Genomic DNA, 26,082 nt, shown 5'->3' with positions numbered 1-26,082 from the left:
AAGAATATGAACAGACACTTTTCAAAAGAAGACATTTATGCAGCCAACAAACATATGAAAAAAAGTTCATCATCACTGGTGATTAGAGAAATGAAAATCAAAACCACAAAGAGTACCATCTTCACACCTGTTAGAATGGTGATCATTAAAAAGTCAGGAAACAACAGATGCTGGAGAGGATGTGGAGAAACAGGAATGTTTTTGCACTGTTTGTAGGAGTGTAAATTAGTTCAACCATTGTGGAAGGCAGCGTGGTGATTCCTCAAGGATCTAGAACTATAAATACCATTTGACCCACCAATCCCATTACTGGGTATATACCCAGAGGATTTTAAATCATTCTACTATAAAGACACATGCACATATATGTTTATTGCAGCACTTTTCACAATAGCAAAGACTTAGAACCAACCCAAATGCCCATCAATGTTAGACTGGATAAAGAAAATGTGGCACATATACACCATGGAATACTATGGAGCCATAAAAAAGAATGAGTTCATGTCCTTTGCAGGGACATGGATGAAGCTGGAAACCATCATTCTCAGCAAACTAACACAGGAACAGAAAACCAAAGACCGCAAGTTCTCACTCCTAAATGGGAGTTGAACAATGAGAACATATGAGCACAGGGAAGGGAACATCACACATCGTGGCTTGTCGGGGAGTGGGGGACAATGGGAGAGATAGCATTAAGAGAGATACCTAATGTAGATGACGGGTTGACGGGTGCAGCAAAACACCATGGCACATGTATACCTATGTAACAAGCCCGCACGTTCTGTATCCCAGAACTTCAAGTATAATAATAATAATAATAATAGTGAGCAAAGGATCTGAATAGACATTTATGAAAATAAAACATACAAATGGCCAATAAGTATGTGAAAAAATGCTCAAGATCACTAATCACCGGAAAAAATGCAAATCAATACCACAATGAGCTATCACCTCACACCTGTCAGAATGGCTACTATCAAAAAGACAAAAGATAAGTGTTGATGAGGACGTGGAGAAAAAGAAACCATTGGAACTGTTGGTGGGAATGTGAATTAGTACTGCCATTATTGAAAACAGTATGAAGTTTCCTCAAAAAATTAAAAATGGAACTAGCATGTGCTCCTACAATCTCACTACCAAGCATTTATTCAAAGGAAAATAAATCAGTCTATCAAACAGATACCTGTACCTTAATGTTTATTGCAGCAGTATTCACAATGGCTAAGACATGGAATTAATTTAAATGTCCATCAACAAACAAATGGATGAAGAAAATTAGTGTATATACTCAATGAAATAACCTTCAGGTATAAATATGTATGAAATCCTGTCACTTATGGCAACATAGATGAGCCTGGAGGACATTATATTAAGCCAAATCAGTCAGTCACAGAAAGATAAATACCACATGCTGTCATTCATATGTGGGAGCTAAAACATAATTGAGTTCATGGAAGTAGAGAATAGAATTGTGGGTATGAAAGGCAGAAAAGGGTAAGAGGGAGGGGACAATAGGGAGAGGCTAGTTAACAGATACAAAATTGTAACTAGATAGGAGGAATAAGCCCTGGCATTCTGTAGCACTATAGGGTGAACATGGTTTATCATAATTTATTGTATATTCTCAGAAAGCTAGAATAGAGGATTTTGAATGTTCATAACACAAAGAAATGATGAATGTTTGAAGGGATGGATATGCTAATTACCCTGATTTGATCATTACACATTGTATATCACATATGGAAATATCACTGTGTCATACATAAATATGTACAATTATTGCATCAACTAAAAATGAAAGAAAATAAAAGTAAAAATAAGGGAAAGTATTTATTTTACCTTCACTTATTCTCTGATGCTGTTCTTTCCTTTATTTAGATCCACATTTCTGACTTACGTCATTTTCCTTCTTCCTGAATAGCTTCTGCTAAGATTTCTTGCAAGGCAGATTTACTTGTAACAAATTCTCTCAATTTTTGTTTATCTGAGAAAGTCTTTATTCCTCCTTCGTTTTTGAAGGATAAATTCACAGAGTACAGAATTTAAACAGTGTTTTTTTACTCTCAACATTTTGAATATTTCATTCCACTCTCTTTTTGCTTGCATGATTTCTGTGGTGAAGTTGGATGTAATTCTTATCTTTGCTTTTCTATAGGTAAGTTGTTTCTTTTCTCCAATTTCATTCTTTTCTAGATATTTTCTTCATCCCTTGATTTTTCTTTTTCTCTCTCTTCTCCTTTTTAATATTCCCATTACATGTATGCTACTCCTTTTGTAGTTGTCCCACAGTTCTTAGATATTCTATTCTTTTTTATCAGTTTTTTATTATTATTATTTTTGCTTCTCAGTTTTGGAAGTTTCTGTTGTCCTATCATTAGACTCCAAGATTCTTTCCTCAGCTATGTGAAGTCTACTAATGAGCCCATCAAAGGCATATTTTATTTCTGTTTTTGATCTTTATCATTTTAAAAATATTTCCTAGAATTTTAATCTGTCTGCTTACATTTTCTATCTGTTCTTGTCTGTTGTCTAATTTTTTCATTATGGCTCTGATAGCTCTGAGCATATTAATCATAGACTTTTTTTTTTTTTTTTGAGATGGAGTCTCGCTCTGTTGCCCAGGCTGGAGTGCAGTGGCACGATCTCGGCTCACTGCAACCTCCACCTTTCAGGTTCACGCCATTATCCTGCCTCAGCCTCCTGGGTAGCTGGGACTACAGGTGCCCGCCACCATGCCCGGCTAATTTTTTTGTATTTTTAGTAGAGAAGGGGTTTCACCGTGTTAGCCAGGATGGTCTTGATCTCCTGACTTTGTCATCTGCCTGCCTCGACCTCCCAAAGTGCTGGGATTACAGGCGTGAACCACCGCGCCTGGCCTCAATCATAGACTTTTAAAAAGATTTCTGTTCTGATAATTCCAACCTCATGGCCATATATAAGTCTGGTCCTTATGCTTGCTCTGGCTCTTCAGACTGTGTTTTTTGCCTTCTAGTATGCCTTGTAATTTTTTTTCATAGCTGATTATAATGTTCTGAGTAAAAGAAACTGTGATAAATAGGCCTTTAGTGATGTCATGATATGGTGTGGAAAAAGGGGATGTGTTCTATAAGCCTGTGATTAGGTCTTAGTCTTTTGGTGAGCCTGTGCCCTGGACTGTGAACTTTACCAGTGCTGCTCTTTTTTTCCCCCTCCTTAGGGGGTACAGGGCAGCCTTCCAACATGTGAAAAACTAGAGGACCCTAGAGTTGGGTATTTTTTCCCCCAGGCAGATCAGACTCTGATAAAACCTCAGAAGGTTAGGTGCTGGTAAAATAGTTTCCCTTGAGGTTAGGCCCTTTAAAGGAGAACAGACTATTCAGCTTTTTAGAAATTATTATTATTTTTTTGAGACAGGGTCTTACTGTCACCCAGGCTGGAATGCAGTGATATAAATCATGGCTCACTGCAGCCTTGACCTCCTGGGTTCAAGTGATGCTCCTACCTCAACCTGAGTAGCTGGGACCATCGGCATGTGCCACCATGCCTGTCTGATTTTTTGTAATTATTTGTAAAGATAGGATCTCACTGTGTTCTCCAGGCTGGTCTAAAACTTCTGGGCTCAAGTGATCCTCCCACCTCTGGCTGATTTTATAGTAGTTTTTTCCCCTCCTCCTACCAAAAGCACAAGAGGACTTTCTCATCTGATATTTACCATGAGGACCTAGTAGATAGAGCTCCTAAAAGTCAAACTCATAAAAGTATGTAGCCCCCCACTATGACTGGGTACCTTTGGAGTTTTTAATTCTCAAAGTTGTTTCACACTGAGCCTTCAGCAATTTGCCAACTACAGTTTAATTTTTTCTACCCCCACAATGGTTGCTATGGAGGTTTCTGCTCATGGATCTCTGCTTCAGTAAGTTGTGGTTCTGTTTCTCTAATTTGGGGGTCCTCTCTGTCTCTCCAACTTCAGGGCAGTGGTTTGCCCTGTGACTTCACTTCTCTGATCTAAGAAGAGTTGTTGTTTTTTCTAATGGGTTTAGCTTTTTTACTTGTAAGTATGGATTGGCAATTTCTAAGCTTCCTACATACCAAACTGAAAAGTAGAGGTTCTCAAAAGAACTATTTTTATACTAATATTTTATTGATTTATATAGTATTAAGTATTATAATTAAATGCTAAGTATAACTTAGTGTTAAGGAATTGACTTAGTAAAAAGCAGCTGAAATGGTGGAAAAAAATATACACGAGCACATAAGAAACTAAACTGGAGTCTTCATTGTTCTCTGAGCATTAGTCAATATGTTTTGACAGAAGGAATAGAAACTATTGATCATCCAGAAAGTCAGTTAAATGAAAGTTAAAAAGCTTCTGCTAGATAAGTGTGTTCAAGTGTCTACATATGCATTCACATTTAAATATAGGCTTCTACATAGTACCTTTTCCTCTTAATGTTTTATTATAGATTCATCACTTGTTTGTAAACATTACCTGAAAACAAATATATCTGCTTAATATTTTATTTTATTTTCCATCATCTATTTTACCATTCCATTATTAGCTTTCTTTTCTACTTTAGCTTGTTTTCTTTATGTAGATAAATTTTGAACAAGACTCAAGTTACCTGATCTTTTAATTGGCATTTACTGTGGACCACCACTTCCTCAAAACGATCTATTCTCTTGGCTTTCCGTCTAACTCTCTGGCTTCACTATTTGTCTATTATCTGTTCCTGAATCTTTGAAAGTCAGCTCAAACATCATCTGTTTAAAACCTAACACGTGATTTAGACACTCCACCTCTTCTTCTATTTCCTGTCTCAATGGCAACACAATACTAATGATAACCAGCTCACTATAGTTAGACTTATAATCTTTGAATTTCCAATGGGCTTATTGGAATGTAAACCCATTTAAGTCAAGGAGCATCTGACTCTTTTGTTGTAAACACAAGACAAGTCAGGAATGATCCTTGATATGTCCATCCTGCTTAATTTTTATTTTCAAATCACATTAAATTTGCTTCCTATTTCTCAAATATATTCACATATTTCAAGATTCTCTGTTACCATCAAGTGCAATAAACCATTATCTTAAGCACTGACTATGTAATAGCCTCATAAAGATTCACCCATATACTTTCTTGAACCTCTCTCCAAACCATCTGGTATGTGGTTGTTAATATGATCGGTGAAAAAAGTAAACCAGGAAAGCTATTCCCACATTTGTAAGTAGAAATACATTAATTATTGCTTTTAGGATTGACACAAAACTTCTTAAAATATCCTTAAGGCCACACATAATTTGATCTCTTCCAGCCCTTGCTTTATGTTGAACCAGTTCTGTCTCTTCCTCTCTCAGCTATATTCCTACTTTCCCTTGCTCTCTTCTTTCTAGCCACATACAGGCCATGTTCCCGCCCTCTCCAAAGTAGTCACCTATATTGTTTGCTATTGAATCCCCCTTTTCCCTAGGGTACTTATGATTGAGATCTACTGTGAAGTATCCTCCTCTGGGAAGTATTCATTGAGGTTTTCAAGTAAAATCTTCTTGTATAGGCTTCATGGCAGCATATATCTTGTATTTATAACAGTTATCAAGTTGAGAATTGATTGCTGTTATTGGATTAATGTTTTTGCTACCAAATAGTAAACTTCTTGAGGGAAGGAGCCATGTATGATTTTGATCCCTGTTGTATTCCTAATACTAAATGGCACATGGTAAGTGCTAAAGTATTTGATCAAAGAATAAATGACTTTAATTTAAACCAAGAATTAACTATTAAGTCATACTATAATCTGCTAAGCTACTTGACAAATGGCAAAAATTGTAGCAAATGAAATAGAATTCCAGGAACAATATATGCCTTTTTCAAATTTCATACAGAGTAGATTTTCTAAAAAATAAGCAGCGCATTTTAAAAGTCCCCCTAAACAAGGCTTCAGATGGCACAAGGCCATGGATAGGTTGTCATAGTGATGATCAGAAATGAAAATTATTTCTACTATACTTGAGGTCAGGAGTTTGAGACCAGCCTGGCCAACATGGCGAAACCCAGTCTCTATTAAAAATACAAAAATTATGGGCTGTGGTGGTGCATGCCTGGAATCCAGTTACTCAGGAAGCTGAAGCAGGAGAATCGCTTGAACCCAGGAGGCAGAGGTTGCAGCAAGCTGAGACTGTGCCACTGCACTCCAGCCTGAGTCACAGACCCCATCTCAAAAAAAAAAAAAAAAAAAAAAAAAGGCAATGAAGTATATTTCTATAGGGACCAAGTTCATTTATAGCAAGAGACATGAGACTGAATATAGTCTATGCCAAAACTTTCCAATCCTTAGAACCAGCCCCACAAAAAGAAGGAAAAAAGAACATAAAGGAAGCAGCAATCAGCTATGAGCAATAATTAGACATTAGTTTGCTAGCTCTAACACATGTGACCATGAAGAGTAACTGTGAACCATATTGACTTTCTCTCCTGAAAAGATAAATATGAAAAAATTAAGAAGAAAACTGTCCTGTGACAGAGAATACAGAAATAGGATAAGAATGAACAGCTGTTTCATTTCATTACCTTTGCCCTTTTCCACCTTTATTTTTGGAAAATTAGTTGATCTAAAAAGCAATAGTTCTCTATCAGTCAGTTTTTGCTACAAACACATACACACACAGAAAGAGAGAAAGGCATACAGTAATATGCATTTACCTTAGGTTCACAGGTATACAGTTTAGCTGAGTTTGATTACCTCCATATGTTTCATTCTAAGTCATAAGATGAAAGAAGCAGCTGTGTGGGAGTTTTAACATATGCCCACAAATTATTTGATACTCCATCTTACAAGAGGTACAGCTTAAATTCCCTCCTCTTGAGTGTGGATTGGAATTAGTGACTCACTGCAAGGCAATTGAATAATGTGGAAATGGCAGTGTGTGACTTCCATGTAATAAAAGACATGACTTCCTCGTTGCTTTCTCTTACATTGATACTTGGGGGAAAGTCAGCAACTATCTTGGAAGGATATTGAAGAAAGCCTGTGGAGAAGCTCATGTGGTGAGAAATTGAGGCATTCTGCCAATAACTACATGAATGGGTCATCTTGGGAATAGATCCTCTAGTCCTGATGAAGTCCAGGTGACTACAGACATGACCAACATCTTGACTACCTCCTCATGGAAGATGCAGAACCAGAAGCTCCCAGTTAAGCAGCTTCCAAATTCTTGTCTCATAGAAACTATACAGAAAGCATCAATTTCTTACCACATGTCTTTTGGACAAATGCAACATTAATGGACAGAGGAACATACTTCTCTATAGCAGATTAAATAATGGCCACCCAGATAAAAAAAACTCTAATCTCTGGAAATGTATAAAGTAAAGAAGTCTACAGATGTGATTGAACTAAGAATATTGGTGTGATAAGTTTATTTTGGATTATCTTGGTGGACCTTAAATGCTATCACGAGCTCCTTCTAAGAGAAAAGCAGAAGGAGACTTGACACCCACACAAAGAAGGTGATGTGAAGATGGAGGCAGAGACTGGAGCCATGAGGCGACAAGCCAAGAAACACTAAGGAATGCTGGCAGACAACAGAAGACGGAAGAGGCAAACAATGCATGCTCTACCAGAACCTCTAGAAATGTGAGATAATAAGTTTTTATTGTTCTAAGTCTCCAAGGTTTTGGTAATTTGTTATGTCAGCCATATGGAATGAATACATCCTATTATTTGGTGAGGTTAGATGTTAAATATTGGCTGAACAATAATCTACTCTACTTTAGCATCCCTTCAAAAATAATCAGAAAATTTAAAAGGAACATTATGCACTGATACTAGCAAAATAAATGAACAAATGAATTAACACAAAAATAGGCAAAAGGAAAATGAAGTATTAAGACCACAGTTTAATTATCCATGAAAGCAATGGAAAATGTGAAGTCTCTAAGAAACCAACGTAAAAACATCTAAAAACAATATAGTATGAAAGAAACCAGAAAGAAACGAATGTTCTTTGGAATTAGGGGAAATATAGAGACTAAAATAAAAACTGGAAATGAATACTCCATTAAAACAGGCATATGAAAGACAGGATGAGTAAAACCATGCAAAATGAAATTGTGTGTGTGTGTGTATATATGTGTGTACATACACACATGAAAAGAAAAAGTTCAATAGAAGATTCATTTTTTATATAATTAGTGTTTCTAAAGGATAGACTTAAAATGTAATTTAAAAATTCAAAGATAGAAGAAAACTATGCTGAAATTGAAGATCTAATTCTATAAATGTAAAGAACATTATGTATTTGAAGAACTTGAAAGAAAAAGAGTTGGGAAGTGGCCAAGATGGCCAACTAGAAGTAGCTAGTGTGAGTGGTTCTCACAAAGAGGAACAAAAGGGCAAGTAAATACAGCACCTTCAGTTGAAACATACAAGTTATCACATAGGGATTAATCAAGGAAACAACTTGTCCCATGGAGAACATAGAAAAGAAAGTCAGGACGACAGCCCACCTGGGCATGACACCCAGCCAAGTGAACCTCCCCTGCCCAGAGAAGTGGTGAGTGAATATGTGACCCGGGAACTACACTCTTCCCACGGATCTTTGCAACCTCGAGTTGGGAGATCCCCTCTTGAACCCACTCCACCAGGGCTTTCAGTCTAACACACAGAGATATGGGAGTCTTCAGCTGCTCAGGCACATGTTGGAGAACAGGAACTGTAGATATTCCAGCTCCAGGCTTCCTGGCAAAAGTAACTGCAACTCCAGAAAAGCAGGATATTAGATCTGTGTGCATACCCTTAGGAAAGAGGCTGAATCCAGGGTCCAAGGAGCGATGGTCTGTGAGCCCCACTTCCATGGTGCCTCAAAGGATAAGACACATTGGCTTGGAATTCCAGCCAGCCACCAGCAGCAGTGTTGTGCCTACCTGGGATGGAGTTCCCAGGGAGAGGGGCAGGCCACCATCTTCACTGTTTGGGTGAGTGATCTTTTTCAGCCTGCAGGCTTTGAAGAGTCCAAACCGATCAGGGGCAGAAGGGATCCCCCAACACAGCACAACTGCTCTGACCAACACGTGGTCAGACTCAGGTCCCTGAGTCATCCCTCCTTATTGGGCAGGACCTCCCAAGCAGGGCCTCCAGCCATCCCCGCTCGTGTTCTCTGGCCTACAGAGATCTGAAAACTGCCTGGGACAGAGGTCCCAGAGGGAGGTGTGGGCTGCCATCTCTGCTATTTGGGTACTGAGCCTGTCCAGCCTGCAGGCTTTGGAGAGCCCAAGCCAACAGGAGTGAAGCGTTACCCCAGCACTGCACAGCTGCTCTACAAAAGCATGGCCAGACTTCTTCTATAAGTGGGTCCTGATCCTCTTCCTCCTGACTGGGCAAGACCTCCCAACCTGGATCTCCAGCCACCTCCTGCAGGTGCGTTCCACCGGGCAACAGGTTCGTACCTCCCTGGGCCAGAGCTCCTAGAAGAAGTGGCAGGCTGCCATCTTTACTCTTCTGCAGCCTTCATTGGTGATCCCTTCAGCTACTGAAAAATCCAAGGCAACTAGGGACTGGAGTACACCCCCCGCAAACCACAGCATCCCTATGGTAAAGTGGCTGAATTGTGCCACGAAAAAAAAGAAAAAAAAAAAAAATCCAAAGGTAAGCAACATCGAACATTGAAGGTAGATTAGATAAGTTCACAGAAATGAGAAAGAATCAGAGCAAGAATGCTGAAACCTCAAAAAGCCTGAGTGCCCTCTTTCCTCCAACTGACCTCATTACCTCTCCAGTAAGGGTTCAGAATAGCCAGTATAGAGAAGAACTTAATCCTCCTGATAGGGCTGAAAAACACACTACAAGAATTTCATAATAAAATCACAAGTATTAATAGTAGAATAGACCAAACAGAGGAAAGAATTTCAGAGCTTGAAGACTGACTTTATGAAATATGGCGGGCAGACAGGAGTAGAGAAAAAGGAATGAGAAGGAATGAACACAACCTCCAGGAAATATGGAATACCACATCACACCAGTCAGAATGGCTATAATTAAAAAGTCAAAAAATAACATGCTGGCAAGGTTGTGAAGAAAAGGGAATGCTTATACACTGTTGGTGGGAATGTAAATCAGTTCAGCCATTGTGGAAGATGGTACGGCAATTTCTCAAAGACCTAAAGACAGATATTCCATTCGACTCAGCAGTCCCATTACTGGGCATATACCCAAAGGAATATAAATCATTCCGTTTTAAAGACACATGCACGTGTATGTTCATTGCAGCACTATTCACAATGGCAAAGACATGGAATCAACCTAAATGACCATCAATAACAGACTGGATAAAGAAAATGTGGTACATATACACCATGGAACACTATGCAACCATATAAAAGAATGAGATCAATGAGATCATGTCCTTTGCAGGGACATGGATGGAGCTAGAGGCCATTATCTTTAGCAAACTAATACAGGAACAGAAAACCAAATACCACATGTTCTCACTTATAAGTGGCAGCTAAATGATGAGAACACATGGACACACACAGGGGAACAATACACACCAGGGCTTTTTAGAGGATGGACGGTAGGAAGAGGGAGAGGATAAAAAAACAACGAATGGACACTAGGTTTCGGCTGGGCGCGGTGGCTCAAGCCTGTAATCCCAGCGCTTTGGGAGGCCGAGACGGGCGGATCACGAGGTCAGGAGATAGAGACCATCCTGGCTAACACGGTGAAACCCCGTCTCTACTAAAAAATACAAAAAACCAGCCGCGCGAGGTGGCGGACGCCTGTAGTCCCAGCTACTCGGGAGGCTGAGGCAGGAGAATGGCATGAACCTGGGAGGCGGAGCTTGCAGTGAGCTGAGATTCGGCCACTGCACTCCAGCCTGGGTGACAGAGCGAGACTCCGTCTCAAAAAAATAAATAAATAACTTCACCTAAAAAAAAGAACTTAGACAATGTCATGTTTTATACTAGAAAATACTGCAGTTCAGTCTTATAATCCTGGCTTTTCTCTTTTGATTTTCCACATTCATAAAATATTTGAAGAAATTTGTTTATGTGCATCTTGACATATGTGATATATGATTTTTTTTTTTTTTTTTTTTTTTTCTGAGACAGAGTCTTGCTCTGTTGCCCAGGCTGGAGTGCAGTGGTGTGATCTCGGCTCACTGCAAGCTCCGCCTCCTGGGTTCAAGCGATTCTCCTGCCTCAGCCTCCCAAGTAGCTGAGATTACAGGCATGTGCCAACACACCCAGCTAATTTTTTTTTTTTTTTTTTTTTTTAATTTTTAGTAGGGATGGGGTTTCACAATGTTGGCCAGGCTGGTCTCGGACTACTGACCTCGCGAACTACCCGCCTTGGCCTCCCGAAGTGCTGGGATTACAAGCGTGAGCCACCGTGCCCAGCTGTGATTTCTTATTTGCATCTGGACATATGTGACATGTGAATAATAAACAATTATTGTGACTTTGGTCAAGTAATTCTATTCCTTGTTAAATCAAAAGATGGCCATTTAAGTTTCTTTCCAACACCATGTATCTGTAATTCTTACTCTGAGCCATTCTTCTGACTGGGCATGAATGAAGAGTATTTTAGAAAGCAACAGTAATTGGCAGTCATATAGATCTATACCGGATGCATTAATAAAATGTACTAAGGTCGATGAATTAATAACTGTGACCTCTATAGGAGTCAACTTTTTAAGGCTATAGTAACCCATTTACATTCTGTATCAAGCATTAGGTAAAAAAAATCAACTGGTATAACATTATCTTTCTGTGGATCTGCCAAAAATAAGTTTTATTAATAACCTAGAACAGCCACCTAACCAATATGGCTTTTTAAATATTCGTGTGTCATGCAATTTGCTAAAATGTTTCAAGAAATTGGCATTCATTATGTGACATATTGTCTCATATGATATTTTTGGTGAATTGGAAGATATCATATAGAGTAGTTGCACATATTTCAACTTCTTTTTTGAAGGATGACATGGTAAAAATTAAAAACTCTTTGTTTTATCAAAGAAAAAAATTATGTATGAGTTATTGTCCTTTGGGTAAGGGGAAGTCAACATGAAAATAACTTAATAGGCAAATATTAATTATCCACTACATTTTCAGGAATATGTACAATGGCAATGTGAAGATAGTTACTGAAAATGTATCTTTTACACTTGAGATGTATGTATTCAGACACTTCTTCTAGATAAAACTGATAGTATATACATTTTAAAATCAGGGTAAACCCAGACATCATCATGCTTTTCACAGGAGATAAGAGTAATGAATACTTTTCTGAGAGGCACATGAGGATTCAAAGCCCATGACTAAATCCTGCCATTGCTTCACTTCTTATCCTGTTTCTCTGGAGACATTATGTAGGCTAAGATTGCTTTTAGTCCTAGAAGCTCTGATAGCATGGAATTGCTAGTTTGCTGGACAGAGTTAGTCCAACCCAGTGCATACGAAAATCTGAAACCTTAGGAAGTTTTTCCTAATATCAACTAAATTATTGATTTAGGTAATCTCTACCTTCTTCTACTACATTCCTTATAAATAAAAAAAAAAAAAAAAGAGCACATACCAGTCTGCTTTCCCACTCCTATGTTTATAATACACACACATGCAATTACACCGTGTCTCAGGAAAATTCTACCTTAACCATCCCAGAAAATTGGATTACTAAAAATGTTGTGAATAAATTTCAACCTTAATTCTCACTGTCAATTTCAAAGTACTGTCTAATGCAGATAGGTTTTATATTCCTTGCACATCCAATTAATTAGTTGACTGTTGAAAATACTATGTTGATTATAAGCCTGAAGTCTCAGCTCAACTGAAAAGAATGTAAAACAAACAGCTGAAATCTTCTTGGCTAGGAAGGAGTAAAGGTCTTACGTATGTCATATATTTGTGATTCTTTCTCTTATGTGTTGAGCTTTGTATGGATCCCTTAATTCTAATATAAATTCCTTTTCTTGTTGTTTGTTGATGGGAGGAAATTTGACTGAATAACCTCTTAAATTCATCTCAACTTAATGACTTCACATTTTATAATACTTTGTCTATATAGCATAACTTCTAAAATAGATACTTTTATTTCCCTAGATGAGCCAGGTTCTCTTAGTGAATTCTGGGATTCAATTATGGGATCTGGGAGGGGCTCTAAATATGAAAGAATTTTTGTATACACTTTTTTATCCTTCAACTATAGGAAACTATTCCTCATGCTTAGTCAGCTGAGCCAGGCAAGTTATTTTCCTTAAAATGCACATATAAATACCAGATATTATAAGATTATTATTTTTATAATTATAAGATATTAGAAAAGTACTCAGTTTTAACCTCATTATTTTATGTTATTTATTACAGGACAGCATGAAAGAAATTGGTAGCAATTGCCTGAATAATGAATTTAACTTTTTTAAAAGACATCTATGTGATGATAATAAGGTAATGATAATTATTTGGAGTTTGTCATTCAAGCTTGATTTTATAGAAGCTTATATTTTTTGTGCCTCTGTTAGAGAATTATATGAATACTATTAATATTTGCAGTCTGACCACATAATTCCCATTGATTAGATCATACTATGGTCCAATTTTACAAATAGCCCTGTGCTTATTAGATAACAAGTTTTCTTTCTGTTTAATCATTCTATTTTTTTACCTTGAAAATACTAGAATTGTCAAATTCAAAGACACACCTATCTCTTATTTCTAAATTTCTTTGTTTCTTTTTTTTTTTTTTTTGGAGGCGGAGTCTCACTCTGTCGCCAGACTGGAGTGTAGTGGGCAATCTCGGCTCACTGTAACCTCCGCCTCCTGGGTTCAAGCGATTCTCCTACCTCAGTCTCTCGAGTAACTGGGTCTACAGGCATGCACCACCACACCCAGCTGATTTTGTATTTTTAGTGGAGACAGGGTTTCTTGATCTCCTGACCTAGTGATTAGCCTGCGTCTGCCTCCCAAAGCGCTGGGATTATAGGCGTGAGCCACCCTGCCCGGCCTCTAAAAGTTCTTATACAGAAAAATACTTGTTAATGTGATTGCTTGCACACATACAAATATAAGTCATTGGTATAATTTAGTCAGAAGCATCTTGAAAATTTTTCTGTCAGTATTTGCTTATCTCTAAATGATTACCACATCTAGTTGGTATAATATTACACTTGACAAAACCTAAAAAGTTTATGTCATTTCTCCTTACAGAAACGGGTGTGCTATTTCATAGTCTTTTTAAAACTCACAGTAGCTAAGTTAGCCTCATGGCATCTCAAAACCATAAATTCTTTTTAAAAAATATCTTAATTTAAATAACTGCAAAACTTATGTTTTAGGTGACTACAGTCCTTTATTTTCTTATTATCAGCTATACATCCATAGCTCAAAAGATGCAAGAAATAATAAGAAAAAACCACACATACCTCTTATAATATATTGTTGCTTCCAGAAGCCTTCTCCTTCAGCTATCATGTTTAAAATTGAATAATCTTGTAATATATTCACATATAAGCGATAAGATCACATAAGCACAATAGAGAAAACAAACTTTAAAAGTCAAGATAATCATTAAACCAAGTTCCAAGAACTTCTTGCTGTCACCTAGGAGTCAAACAGTTTTAGTTCTGTTACTTGTCAGTCACATGATTAACTGGAATAGAAAGCTGGGGTGGAGGTGGGGCATTATCTACCAATATAGCTCAAGCTCCAGGCTCCTTAAGAAAGCTTATCATTTATTAATATTTTTTTTGAACCATGGCCCTTCTGACTTTTTCTTGTAATAGGAAGGTATGTTTTTATTCCGTGCTGCTCGCAAGTTGAAGCAATTTCTTAAAATGAATAGCACTGGTGATTTTGATCTCCACTTATTAAAAGTTTCAGAAGGCACAACAATACTTTTGAACTGCACCGGCAAGGTAAGCTAAGGACTATTTACTTTGAATGAAAATATTAACTACTCCTGTGCTAAGATATCACTATTCTCTGGTGATCATATCCATTATCATAGAATCCTAAGTGTTTATTATCATCTAAAGTTGAAGTATATTTACTCAATCCTAGAAGAGGAAAGGCTCGGTTTGGAAATACTTGTTTATATCTTGGCTAGAGTGAATTGTTTGTGAAAGGGGAGTAAAAAATAAATAAATAAATGCTTCATTGCCATAATAACTTCCAAGGATACTAGGGTGATATATTGGGTGGAGAATGGTAAATTTCTATATCTAAAACTCATCAATAGCTTTAATCCATATATGTACACATTTATAAGAACTCCTAGTGAATAAAACAGGAAATCAAATGTATTTAACAAATATCTTTTTATGCTTAAACTAGACATATATATATCCAACAATTTCCCCCTTCTTTAAATAATTTTGATACAAATAGGGCTAATATTTTCCTACATTTCTACTAGTGGTTATGAACTAAAACAACAAAACCAAATATGGAAGACATCATCTAGAGACTGGACAGCAGTTTCCTTATCTACGAAATGCAGAAAAACATAATATCTATATTGTAGGATTTGAAAGGATTAAATGGCATAACACATGTAAAGTGCTTAGTACTAAAAAGTTTTCAATATTTAATACAATGTTTTATTTTATTTGTATTATTTACCTCTTTATGGATTTTTACCAGCTGCCACACAAACTCAAAAGGTTATTTTATGGTTTTAAATGTTTTCTTAAATAACATTTTTATGACTTAAAAAATAATTTTGTTTTGTTTGAGCACTAGTAGTTTCCCATAGAAGGTAAAATGGTAAGACTATCTTTGAACCCTATTGATGTGATAAAAATGTAGATTGTCTATTATATAACTTGGACAGCCTCATTTATCATTGCTTTATGTACTCGATGGAAGCCAGTCTCCTCTTAGTGTGCTGGATTTGCCAAGCTTATTTCCAAACCTGGGTCCTTACGTTTGTCCCCTAGAGAGCATTTCTACTTTTTTTTTTTCTATAAATTGGATCTATTTTGTTCTATGCCTTCAAGGTTCAGTTCAAGTTTCATGAAGACTTCCTACTCTAGTCTACCATTTCTTCTTTCCTACTTATAGTTATTTGCATTTATCTAATGCAAATAGGTTGTATGTTGCTTGTACATCCAATTAATTAGTTGTGACTGTTGAAAATACTATGTTGATGATAAGCCTCCACTCTTGGTTCAACTGAAAAAAGTGTAAAACAGACAACTGATATCACCTCTTGGTCTAGGAAGGGGTAAAGGTCTTAGGTATGTTATATATTTGTGATTCTTTCTCTTATGTGTTGAGCTTTGTATGGATCATCATGTTCCAAAATTAACTAACTGTAGAGAAAGAAAATATGCGAATAATTTAAATCTTTGAAATTAAATTATATTACAACATTGACTAACTTGATACAAGTTACCCTTTTCTTGAAATAACAAGGCAAGATGTTAAAGCAATCAGCTAAACTGAATTTTCTTCATGAGCCAGGCATGATACATGCTTTTTACTATTGTTTTATTTCATTTTGTTTCTGACAAGTGAAGCTTAATAAAATGTATGGCCAGGATTTAACAATTTCTTGTTAACTTTATTTTTATATTGATTAAAATTCAAGTTTTATCTCTGTTAGTATACCCTACTATGTTAATTTTTCACAGTGCTAGGCATACCTACAAAATTATGGATTCTGGGTGTTCAGAAGATTGAACTCTCTTGCTTCTTCCTTTACCCTGACATTCCATTTCTAAATGATATTAATGTTTTACTTTCTTAACAATAAGAAATTTAAAGTAGAATCTCAAATAGATTAGATGAGCTGAAGGCAATATGAAAATTAGCAATTACAAACAATTGGAGGAGCAATGAAGAAATATTCAATATCATAAATGTGACTTTGTTTTTAAGGTTAAAGGAAGAAAACCAGCTGCCCTGGGTGAACCCCAACCAACAAAGAGTTTGGTGAGAATAATTGTATAATTATCTTTATGGTTCATCAACTTTTCACTCAACTTAATTCCTAATTTTTCATCTTGAATTGTTTGCTTCTTATAGCTGGTTTTGAAATAATTTATCATAACATTGATAAAAGGAGAAGTGAAGTGCCCCTCAAAAATTTGAGTCCTTTAAATTGCATTTTTAAATCCACTATTTTATAAGAGAAGCTGTTAGGGCAAATGCCAAAGCATGATTTTTTTTAGAAGCAGCAACATCAAAATATTGTAGTTAGTAGGTAAAAGAAATAAACAAATAATTTATATAGGAGAAAATAAACTAGATGACAAATACATGAAGAAAAAAAGCCATCCCTGTTAGTTTGTAAAGAAATAAAAATTAAACAATAAGGACTTATCTTATACCTCTTTTATTATTGTAGATTGTACAGTATAATATATAATAGTATATAAACATATTTATACATATACTACTAGATATTATTAGATAAATTATACAATAATATGGAAAATATTTATGAATGACTTAATAAGGCAGAATACTTAACTGGATCTGACTAAACTTTAAAATGATATAGATATTAATTAGGTTGAGGCATAGAAAAATGAGCACACCTGGTTCATAAAAGTGATGGATTCTTCTTTTACATTTCCATTATTTGACCAATAGCTATGTGGCAACATGGAAATGCCTTATTCTTTTCAGAAAAGCAGAGTGAGCCTGTATACTCAGATTTAGGAAACTCTAGGGATTCCATGCAAAGTGGAACATCTGAAATTAATACAGGAGCTAAAAACAATATAAACACGCTGAAGGCTTTCAACTAAGATAATCTGGAAAGGAAGTTTAGAAAAGAAAGGTTGGGTGCAGTGGCTCACACCTGTAATCCCAGCACTTTGGGAGTCCGAGGTGGGCGGATCACGAGGTGGAAAGATCAAGACCATCCTGGCCAACATGGTGAAACCCCGTTTCTACTAAAAATACAAAAGTTAGCTGGGCATGGTGCACGAATGTAGTCCCAGCTACTCAGGAGGTTGAGGCAGGAGAAATGCTTGAACCCAGGAAGCGGAATTTGTAGTAAGCCAATATCATGCCACTGCACTCTAGCCTGGGCAATAGAGTGGGACTCCATCTCAAAACAAAAACCAAAAAACAAAACAAAACAAAAAACAAAAAAAGACAAGAAAAGAAAACAACTATTTTCCCAGGATGCAGTGGTAAAACCAAGATTCCCTGTTTTTTACTTTTTAGTGAATGCTTATTCTCAGTGTCCGAGGAAAAGTATTAAATTTTCACATCTATATATTTCAAATCTGCTTAGGCAAGTCAACTTCAACTTGTACTTAAAAAAATTGTCCAGGACCCCTTATTGAAAATAATATGAAAAGTTTGCCTTTATATTTCCCTTTGAGATCTGTTGTTTAATCTTTGAAATGTATTCTTTAAAAAGTATGTGCTAGTGTTACTAATACATGACAAAAAGAGATCTGAATTTGTGGCCAAATTAAATATAGGACAAAGGAGCTCAAGATTCAGTTATTATATTTACTTGACATATATGGTAGCAGCTTATTTATCTTCCTGCAGATCAGTTTTTGCATCTGTGAAATGAGTTCAAATCATCAAGTTCATAAGATGATTAGGCAAATAAAATGAAGTAAATTATGTAAAACACTGAGCACAATACATGACTGAGAGAATACCCAATAACCTGTTATCTAAATTATCTAGTTACTGAATAACTAGTTGTAATAACTAGTTATAATAGTTTTTATATTGTTTGCACATCCATTTACTTAGTAGTGATTGTTGAAAACACTGTTGATTTTAACCCTCAAGTCTGGGCTCAACTGTAAAGAGTGTAAAACAAACAACTGATATTACCTCGTGGTCTAGGAAGGGGTAAAAGTCACTAGTATGCTTTATATTTGTGATTAACTAGTTGTTGTCTAAGTGAAGAATTACTCTACCCTGCAGTATTCCCATTCTCACAGGTCAGAGAACTCAGAGAAATATAACTGAGTCTATACGGAGTTACTCCTTTATATGTCTGTTCACGCCAAGTATCTCTTTCTTCCTATAGGTTGTGCACATAGCCCTTTTTAAGATTTTTGTCAGGTGCTAAAACCTAGCTTATGAGGCAGGCATCTGACATACTCCAGTGAAGTTAATTGTTGGAGTAGACCTTAGGGTACAAGCTCCATCAGCTATATCCTTATTAATTATCTTTGGCAAAATAATCTGAGTATTTTCGATGTTGATTATTCTTCCCATTAAAAATACATTTTTCTACATTAAAGAAACTCAACTGAGTAACCTACAATTACCTTTCTCACGAAATTCTAAACAGTATATTATGTCCACTGTTAAACTGTGAAACTGGCAGTCAGCTGATATAGCTCTTTGGAGAATCCTAAATCTTTAATCACACCAACTTTGAATTTTCTATGTGTCATTTATCACAAGGGTAGTTAGAAACCATCATCTTTAAAATGTCACACAAAATTCTACCTTTTCATTACACCAGTTTTTCAGCATAAAGTAATATGATGAAAAATTGAGTATTTTAAAATATATATTTTTGTAAAAATGTGAAGTTTAAACTTTTAAAACTCTATTCTCTAGGAAGAAAATAAATCTTTAAAGGAACAGAAAAAACTGAATGACTCATGTTTCCTAAAGAGACTACTACAAAAGATAAAAACTTGTTGGAATAAAATTTTGATGGGCACTAAAGAACACTGAAAAATATGGAGTGGCAATATAGAAACACGAACTTTAGTTGCATCCTCCAACAATCTATCTGCTTATGCAGTTTTTCAGAGTGGAATGCTTCCTAGAAGTTACTGAATGCACCATGGTCAAAATGGATTAGAGCAATTGAGAAATGCATACTGTATTACTAGAAGATGGATACAAACAATGGAAACTGAATGCTCCAGTCAACAAACTATTTCTTACATATGTGAACATATATCAATCAGTATAATTCTGTACTGATTTTTGTAAGACAATCCATGTAAGGTATCAGTTGCAATAATACTTTTTAAGCCTGTTTAAATATTTCCAGACATTAAATCTATGAAGTATATAACGGTTTCAAAGATGCAAAATTGACATTGCTTTGCTGTCAAAATAATTTTATGGTTCACTATGAATCTATTATACTGTATTTAGAGTGAAAATTGTCATCTTCTGTGCTGGAGATGTTTTAGGGTTAACAATGATATATGGATAATGCCCATGAGAATAAGAGAGTCATATACCTAAGTAAGCAACAGCATAATAAGGTCCAAGATACCTAAAAGAGATTTCAAGACATTTAATTAATCATGAATGTGTAACACAGTACCTTCAATAAATGGCATAGCAAATGTTTTGACATGAAAAAAGGATAATTTCAAAAAAATAAAATAAAATAAAAATAAATTCACCTAGTCTAAGGATGTTAAACCTTAGTAATGAGTTACTTTGTCATTTATATAGATTATAACTTATCTAAGTAACTTTGTAATTTGGGAGGTATATTTTTAAGATAATAATATATGTTTACCTTTTAATTAATGAAATATGTGTATTTAATTTTGACACTATATCTGTATATAAAATATTTTCATACAGTATTACAAATTGCTTACTTTGGATAACATTTCTCCTTTGATAAAATAAATGAGCTATGTATTAACACTGCCAGATTCAGTTAATAAATCTCAACAGAATTTTTAAGATGAGATTTTTAATACTACACTGCTCTTTGATTTTCTGCTTTCATTGAATGTATGACCTTTAATAGCCTATTATCAACAATCAACATGAGACAGTACCTTCTATGTTAAATTTTAGTCTTTTAAAAGAAACCTGTTTGGAAATGTCTGCAGTCTTCATTCACTGATAAAGGGAAATGGAAAAACTATTCTAAGCAGGCCAAACTCCACAAATAGCTGTCAGTTTGCATCGCACTGAACTAACATCCTTCACGCTCTTTCTCAGCCTCATCACCATCTAGTTACGTGCTGATGGGCTTTATTTGATCTACAGAGGATGCTCTGGTGACTCCCTCAGTGTGTGTTGGTAACACCTTCCTGCCTTCTCTCACTTTCCCTGACCCATATGACATTTCACGTTCACTGGTGCAAAAGCTGTATAGAATTGTATACACTTCCATACAATTTACTGAACTGCCTCATTAACAGGACTTTGAGTCAAGTATTTTTTTCTGTTTGATTATCACTGTTAACTCCAGAAAGATGAGTTGACTAACTCTTTTTAGAAGCAAATGACTCTTCACCAAGCTTTCTTTCTTCAGATGGACTTTTCTAAGTAGGCTATGCTCCCTCCATCATAAAACATGGTCAACCATGTGGTGTATCTCTACCCTGATTACTGGAGCTATTGGTAAACGATTAGTTAGAGAAATAAGGAAATTTACATTTCTAAAGGTAAACTCTTCAAACTATCCTTGAAAATTTTTCCTTCAAGGCTATCTATAATGTTCCCTAACAGTGTTAAAAAAATATATTCTCCCTGAGATTGTGGCAAAATAAGGGTCAATATTTTTTAAATACTTGTTTAAAAACATTATTAAAATTTTCTTCCTTGGTTTCTGTCACTTGTTATAGATTTGAATTTTTGAGAAAATTGGACTCAAACAGTGTATTCAGCTTGTACTGTGTGCCAAACGTTTGGAAAAATTACCCATACACTTATAGTTGCATTTCCTTTCTTTGTTTCCTATCCACTAGCAAGATAGGTTGGCTAATAATGATTTGGGAGAGTATAAGTATATCTACTCCAAAATTAGAGACTTATCTCAATAAATATTTCCTTTTAAATATATATGGAGATGTTTTAAGTCAGAATTTTCTAAAGTTTGTCCCAAGAAATGTTAATCCTTGTCATTGCTACAAAAAGAAAAAAAATAAGGAGGGAAGATACTTATTTTTGATGTGAGTTAAATTTTCTCTTGGAGGTTCACAATTCACAGAAGTATATTAAAGACTCTGAAAACTCATTCATGTAGCTGTGAAAAAAATTAATAGTGATATAGCATTTCTAAAACTTATTTGAATATATAACATATTTTTACATTAAAAAACCCTAATCTAAGACAAGGTTAATATAATTCATAGAATTAAAGCTAATATAACAGCAAGGAGAACCCTGCTTTATACAAAGGGTTTTGGTTAAAAGTATTTTAAAACAGGGTTTCATGTAATATGCTGAAGGAAATACTCTTTTCAGGATTAAGATAATTTTCTTAAAATTGATCCATGGGAAACCTGAACTAGAAAAGTTTATTTGCTTTAGGCCATACTTTCACTGACAGTCAACTTAAGAAGGACATTTTGTCAACCCTACCATGCCATATAAATAAATATTTCTCTAGAAACACGTATCTTGTATTGTAGGTCAGATAATCTTTATGGTGTTCTGTACGTGCAATCTTCATTCATCATGTTCTTACTGCTTAGAATGATGTTGCGAATTCTATGCCAGTCTTGCCTAAGGTCCAAGGGGCATCTCAATTCCTTTTCCTCAATTGCTATGACTTCCATGATAATTCTAGATAATATTAATATATGTTCCCTTAGTTGTTCATAGCACTTAAGCCTGCATCATTCATTATTGTTTGACCACATTCATCTTAGTACTTTATCTTAAATACAATTTAAATAATCTGTTCATTTGAAATGTTTTATCTACCCTAAAATAATTATGATCTTTGTCTTCCTTTCCGTTCCTAAGGGGAAGAGCTAGACATACGATAGTTAGCAAGTCTACAGGAACTGCATTGTGCCATTCTGTTATTAATACCCATTTAAATCATCTAGAAAACACATTTCTACAATAAAATATAATTTACTTAAAGATGGGTATGATAGGACCACAAAACACAAGTAATTTAGGACAATATGGCCCAACAACTTTATGTACTCAAAAGCACCACGCATTCTGGGTGCATTCAGGATTATATGGCAGAATTTTCCTTGATTTCTAAATTTCATTTGTTGTGAAACATCTTTTAGCTTTGATTCTGACCAAATAATAGAATCTATGGAAAATCATAGGACAAGACAATGAAATAAGTAAGTGTATTGATAATTACAAATTCTAAAAGTTTTTTATGTCTAAATATAAAAATACATGCAGTCATAGACCCATAAAGTTAATATTTAAGAAAGGTGCTAAATCATCATTTTGTCTTGGGAATAATCTGGGGTTTGCTTTGCATCCTTCGCATAAAAAGTGGTAAGAATGAAGTGCATTTTTCTATATAAAGCAGCAATTTTCTAAATGGGGGAGAAGTCATTGTTACTTAAGCTACTGTTCTAAAAGTGAGCTAATTTCATATTCATATTTTACATGAAGAAAATTAAGGTAAGTGGCAACATTAAAATTTAGTTGTTTATTGTTGATTACTGACTTATTCTTTTTCTTCAATCTAAGTGTCTCATTCTTTCTGAAGCCGTCCCAGGCAAAACTGATCATTCCTTCATGTGTGCCTCCACTGCTCAGCTCAACAAGTAACTCTTAATAACCTACCACCTGTTACCTCTGGGAGGGGGGAATATGTTTGCCAATTTCTATCTTCAAGGCTTAAACAAATTTTCTTGTATTTCTGATTCAAATGAGAACTTTAACCTAAAAATTTAATTGGAAAGAAAACCTTATAATATATTCTGGAAACGGTCCAAATACTATCACAAATGGAAGGAGTTCAGCTTGAAGAGCATCCAATCAAGTAGGTAAAAGTCTTCTAGTAGAACCAGCATGATCTTCCAGAAAATTACAAAGTAACCATTATCTACCCCATCATCTCCTTCTTGCCTGGCATCCCCAGAGCTAAAGAAAGGGAAGAAAAAGAATGGATTTTTTTTGTTTTTGTTTTTGTTTTTGTTTTGCCATGAAAAATCTTACTGTAAAGACTAATGCATCTTGCCGCTTAAGAGAAAGGTGTTACTTTCACTCGGGGTAAATTAAACACTAGGATTGAGACTAATCTGTTCACAGCGAAATAGAGGTTTACTGAAGCTGCAACGTTTGAATAAAGACCACTTATTGGGAAGATGCAACAAAAAACATATAATTTATTGACTCAACAAATAGTATCCATCTCTGGTGTGCCAGTTCTGGCCCTGGAGGTACAACAAAGTCCCTGCCTTCATGGAGCATACACCTTAGAAAAGGAAAAACAGTCAGAAAAAAGTTCCATGGGGAGAACATCAGAAAGATTGGTGGAGAAAGGTCGTATTTTAGGTTAGATGAAACAGAAAAGCTTCTTCAAAGAGGAGACATTTGAAAATATTTTATTGGTCTCAAATTTTTAACATATAATACATGACTGGCAATATTTACACATTTAATACATTTAGTTGAAGAATCAAAGTGATTTTGCAAGCCATCAAAGCAGAATACATCTGCTACAGTACATGATGCCTTCACAGAAATAAATTAGGAAATTATTAAATGTTAGACTTTGAAGTATAGTCTATTGCCCTGAAGAGTTGCAAAGGGAGTACAAAGCGTTCCCATATACCCTTTACCAAGTTTCTGCTCCTCTAAAAAGGGATACTTACATAACCATGGTATATTTATCCAGACTAGAAAGTGGCATTTGTGTGTGTGTGACAGTGACTGTGCTGTGCATTGTGGGATATTCCGTGGCATCCCTGGTCTGCACCCACTAGATGCCAGTGAAGTCCTCCCCCAAGTACTGACAGTCAAAAATGTCTCTATACATTTTCTCTGGGAGACAAAAGTTACTCCCACTTGAAAGCATTGCTCTAGAAGTTGTAGTTTTATGTTTTACAGTTAGGTTCATGACTTATTTTTGTACGAGACTTAAAATGTGTACCAAGTTTCATTTTATGCATATGGACATCCAATTGTATCATCACCACTTGTTGAAAAGACTACTTTCTCAAATGAATTGCCTTTGCACTATTGTAAATTTTGGTAGACTATATTTATGTGTGCATATTTATGGATGCTCTGCTCTGTTCTGATGATCTATGTATCCTTTCTCCAATACCATAGTTTTGATTACTATGGCTTTATAACATTTCTAGAAATTAGGTCATTTGAGTCCTCCAGTTTTTATTTTTCAAAGTTGTTTTGGCTATTCTAGTTGCTTTGCCTTTCTATATACATTTTAGAATCAGTCTATTAAATCAGTAAAAAAAAAAAAAAAAAAAGCTTGTAGGAATATCAGCAGAGATTGCATGGAGACTATAGATTAAATTGGGGGAGAAATGGCATTTGTACTCTGTTATTCCTTGGGATTAAGGAACATGGTATATTTCTCTATTTAGTTTTTCTTTGAATTCTTTCCTTAGTGTTTTATAGTTTTCAGCATACATATTCTACACCTATTTTGTTAGATACACGCATGACTATTTATTTGGGTTTTTATGCACATGTCTGCTTTTACAAATGGTATTGTAATATTCCAATTCAGAATTCATAGCTGATATATAATAGTGACTCACTTTTGTATATTGTTCTTATATCCTATGGATACAGGATTATTAAACTCACTTATTAGTTCTAGCTGTTTATGGAGTGATATTTTCTACAAAGACAGTAATGACATCTGCAAAATAGAAATCTTGCCTCTGTGAACATAGAACTTTATGAAATCTCACTTTTAAAATTCTTAATTTATCTTCTGCATAGCCCCCCAGCCAAGATTGTGTCAACTTACTTTCTGATGTTTGTATTATAAAAATAATAGATATATTGAATTTGCCTTTTAAAATTACCCATTGCCCCCTCATCAGAAGGTTTAGATACATATTTCTCAGGGGTTTGTCACTCTACTGCTATTAAGAAATTCAGCACTAAATTAATAGTCATAAAGAGTTATGATACATTTCTACATTTCCACTTGAAGCAAATTTCAAATTTTCTAGTTTGACTCTTAAAATGCAAACAAATACTTTTTATTGAAATGTGTCAATCATTCCTTGGAATGTCGACATGACCTGAAAAGGATTCTGCACTATTATTTTTCTTTTAATTTTATTAATATTCTGCACATGCATTCTAAGTGGCCATGTTCTTTAATCATGTGAACTCATTCCTCTGTCCCAACTAAAGGGAAGAGAGAATAAGGCAACTCCCCTAAGTGCAACGAATTAACACGCTGGCTAATAACCTATTACATATGTCATGCAACT

At 35.3% G+C, this 26,082-nt stretch overlaps 1 protein-coding gene across 1 annotated transcript in view; it reads left to right on the top strand.

Moving 5' to 3' along the window:
• The window catches only part of IL7 (interleukin 7), a 61,806-nt gene extending 42,038 nt beyond the window's left edge, over window positions 1-19,768 (top strand). The window contains exons 3-6 of the mRNA NM_001292079.1: window positions 13,343-13,423; window positions 14,758-14,889; window positions 16,856-16,909; window positions 19,529-19,768. Coding sequence (NP_001279008.1) covers window positions 13,343-13,423; window positions 14,758-14,889; window positions 16,856-16,909; window positions 19,529-19,648 — 387 coding nt within the window. The 3' untranslated portion in view covers window positions 19,649-19,768. The remainder of the gene's footprint in view (window positions 1-13,342; window positions 13,424-14,757; window positions 14,890-16,855; window positions 16,910-19,528) is intronic.
• Window positions 19,769-26,082: the final 6,314 nt, after the last annotated feature.

This window comes from Chlorocebus sabaeus, chromosome 8, assembly GCF_047675955.1.
Source record: "Chlorocebus sabaeus isolate Y175 chromosome 8, mChlSab1.0.hap1, whole genome shotgun sequence".
Classification (NCBI taxonomy): Eukaryota; Metazoa; Chordata; class Mammalia; order Primates; family Cercopithecidae; genus Chlorocebus; species Chlorocebus sabaeus.
Note: the sequence above shows the minus strand (reverse complement) of the source record. Positions and strands in the feature narration are given on the sequence as shown.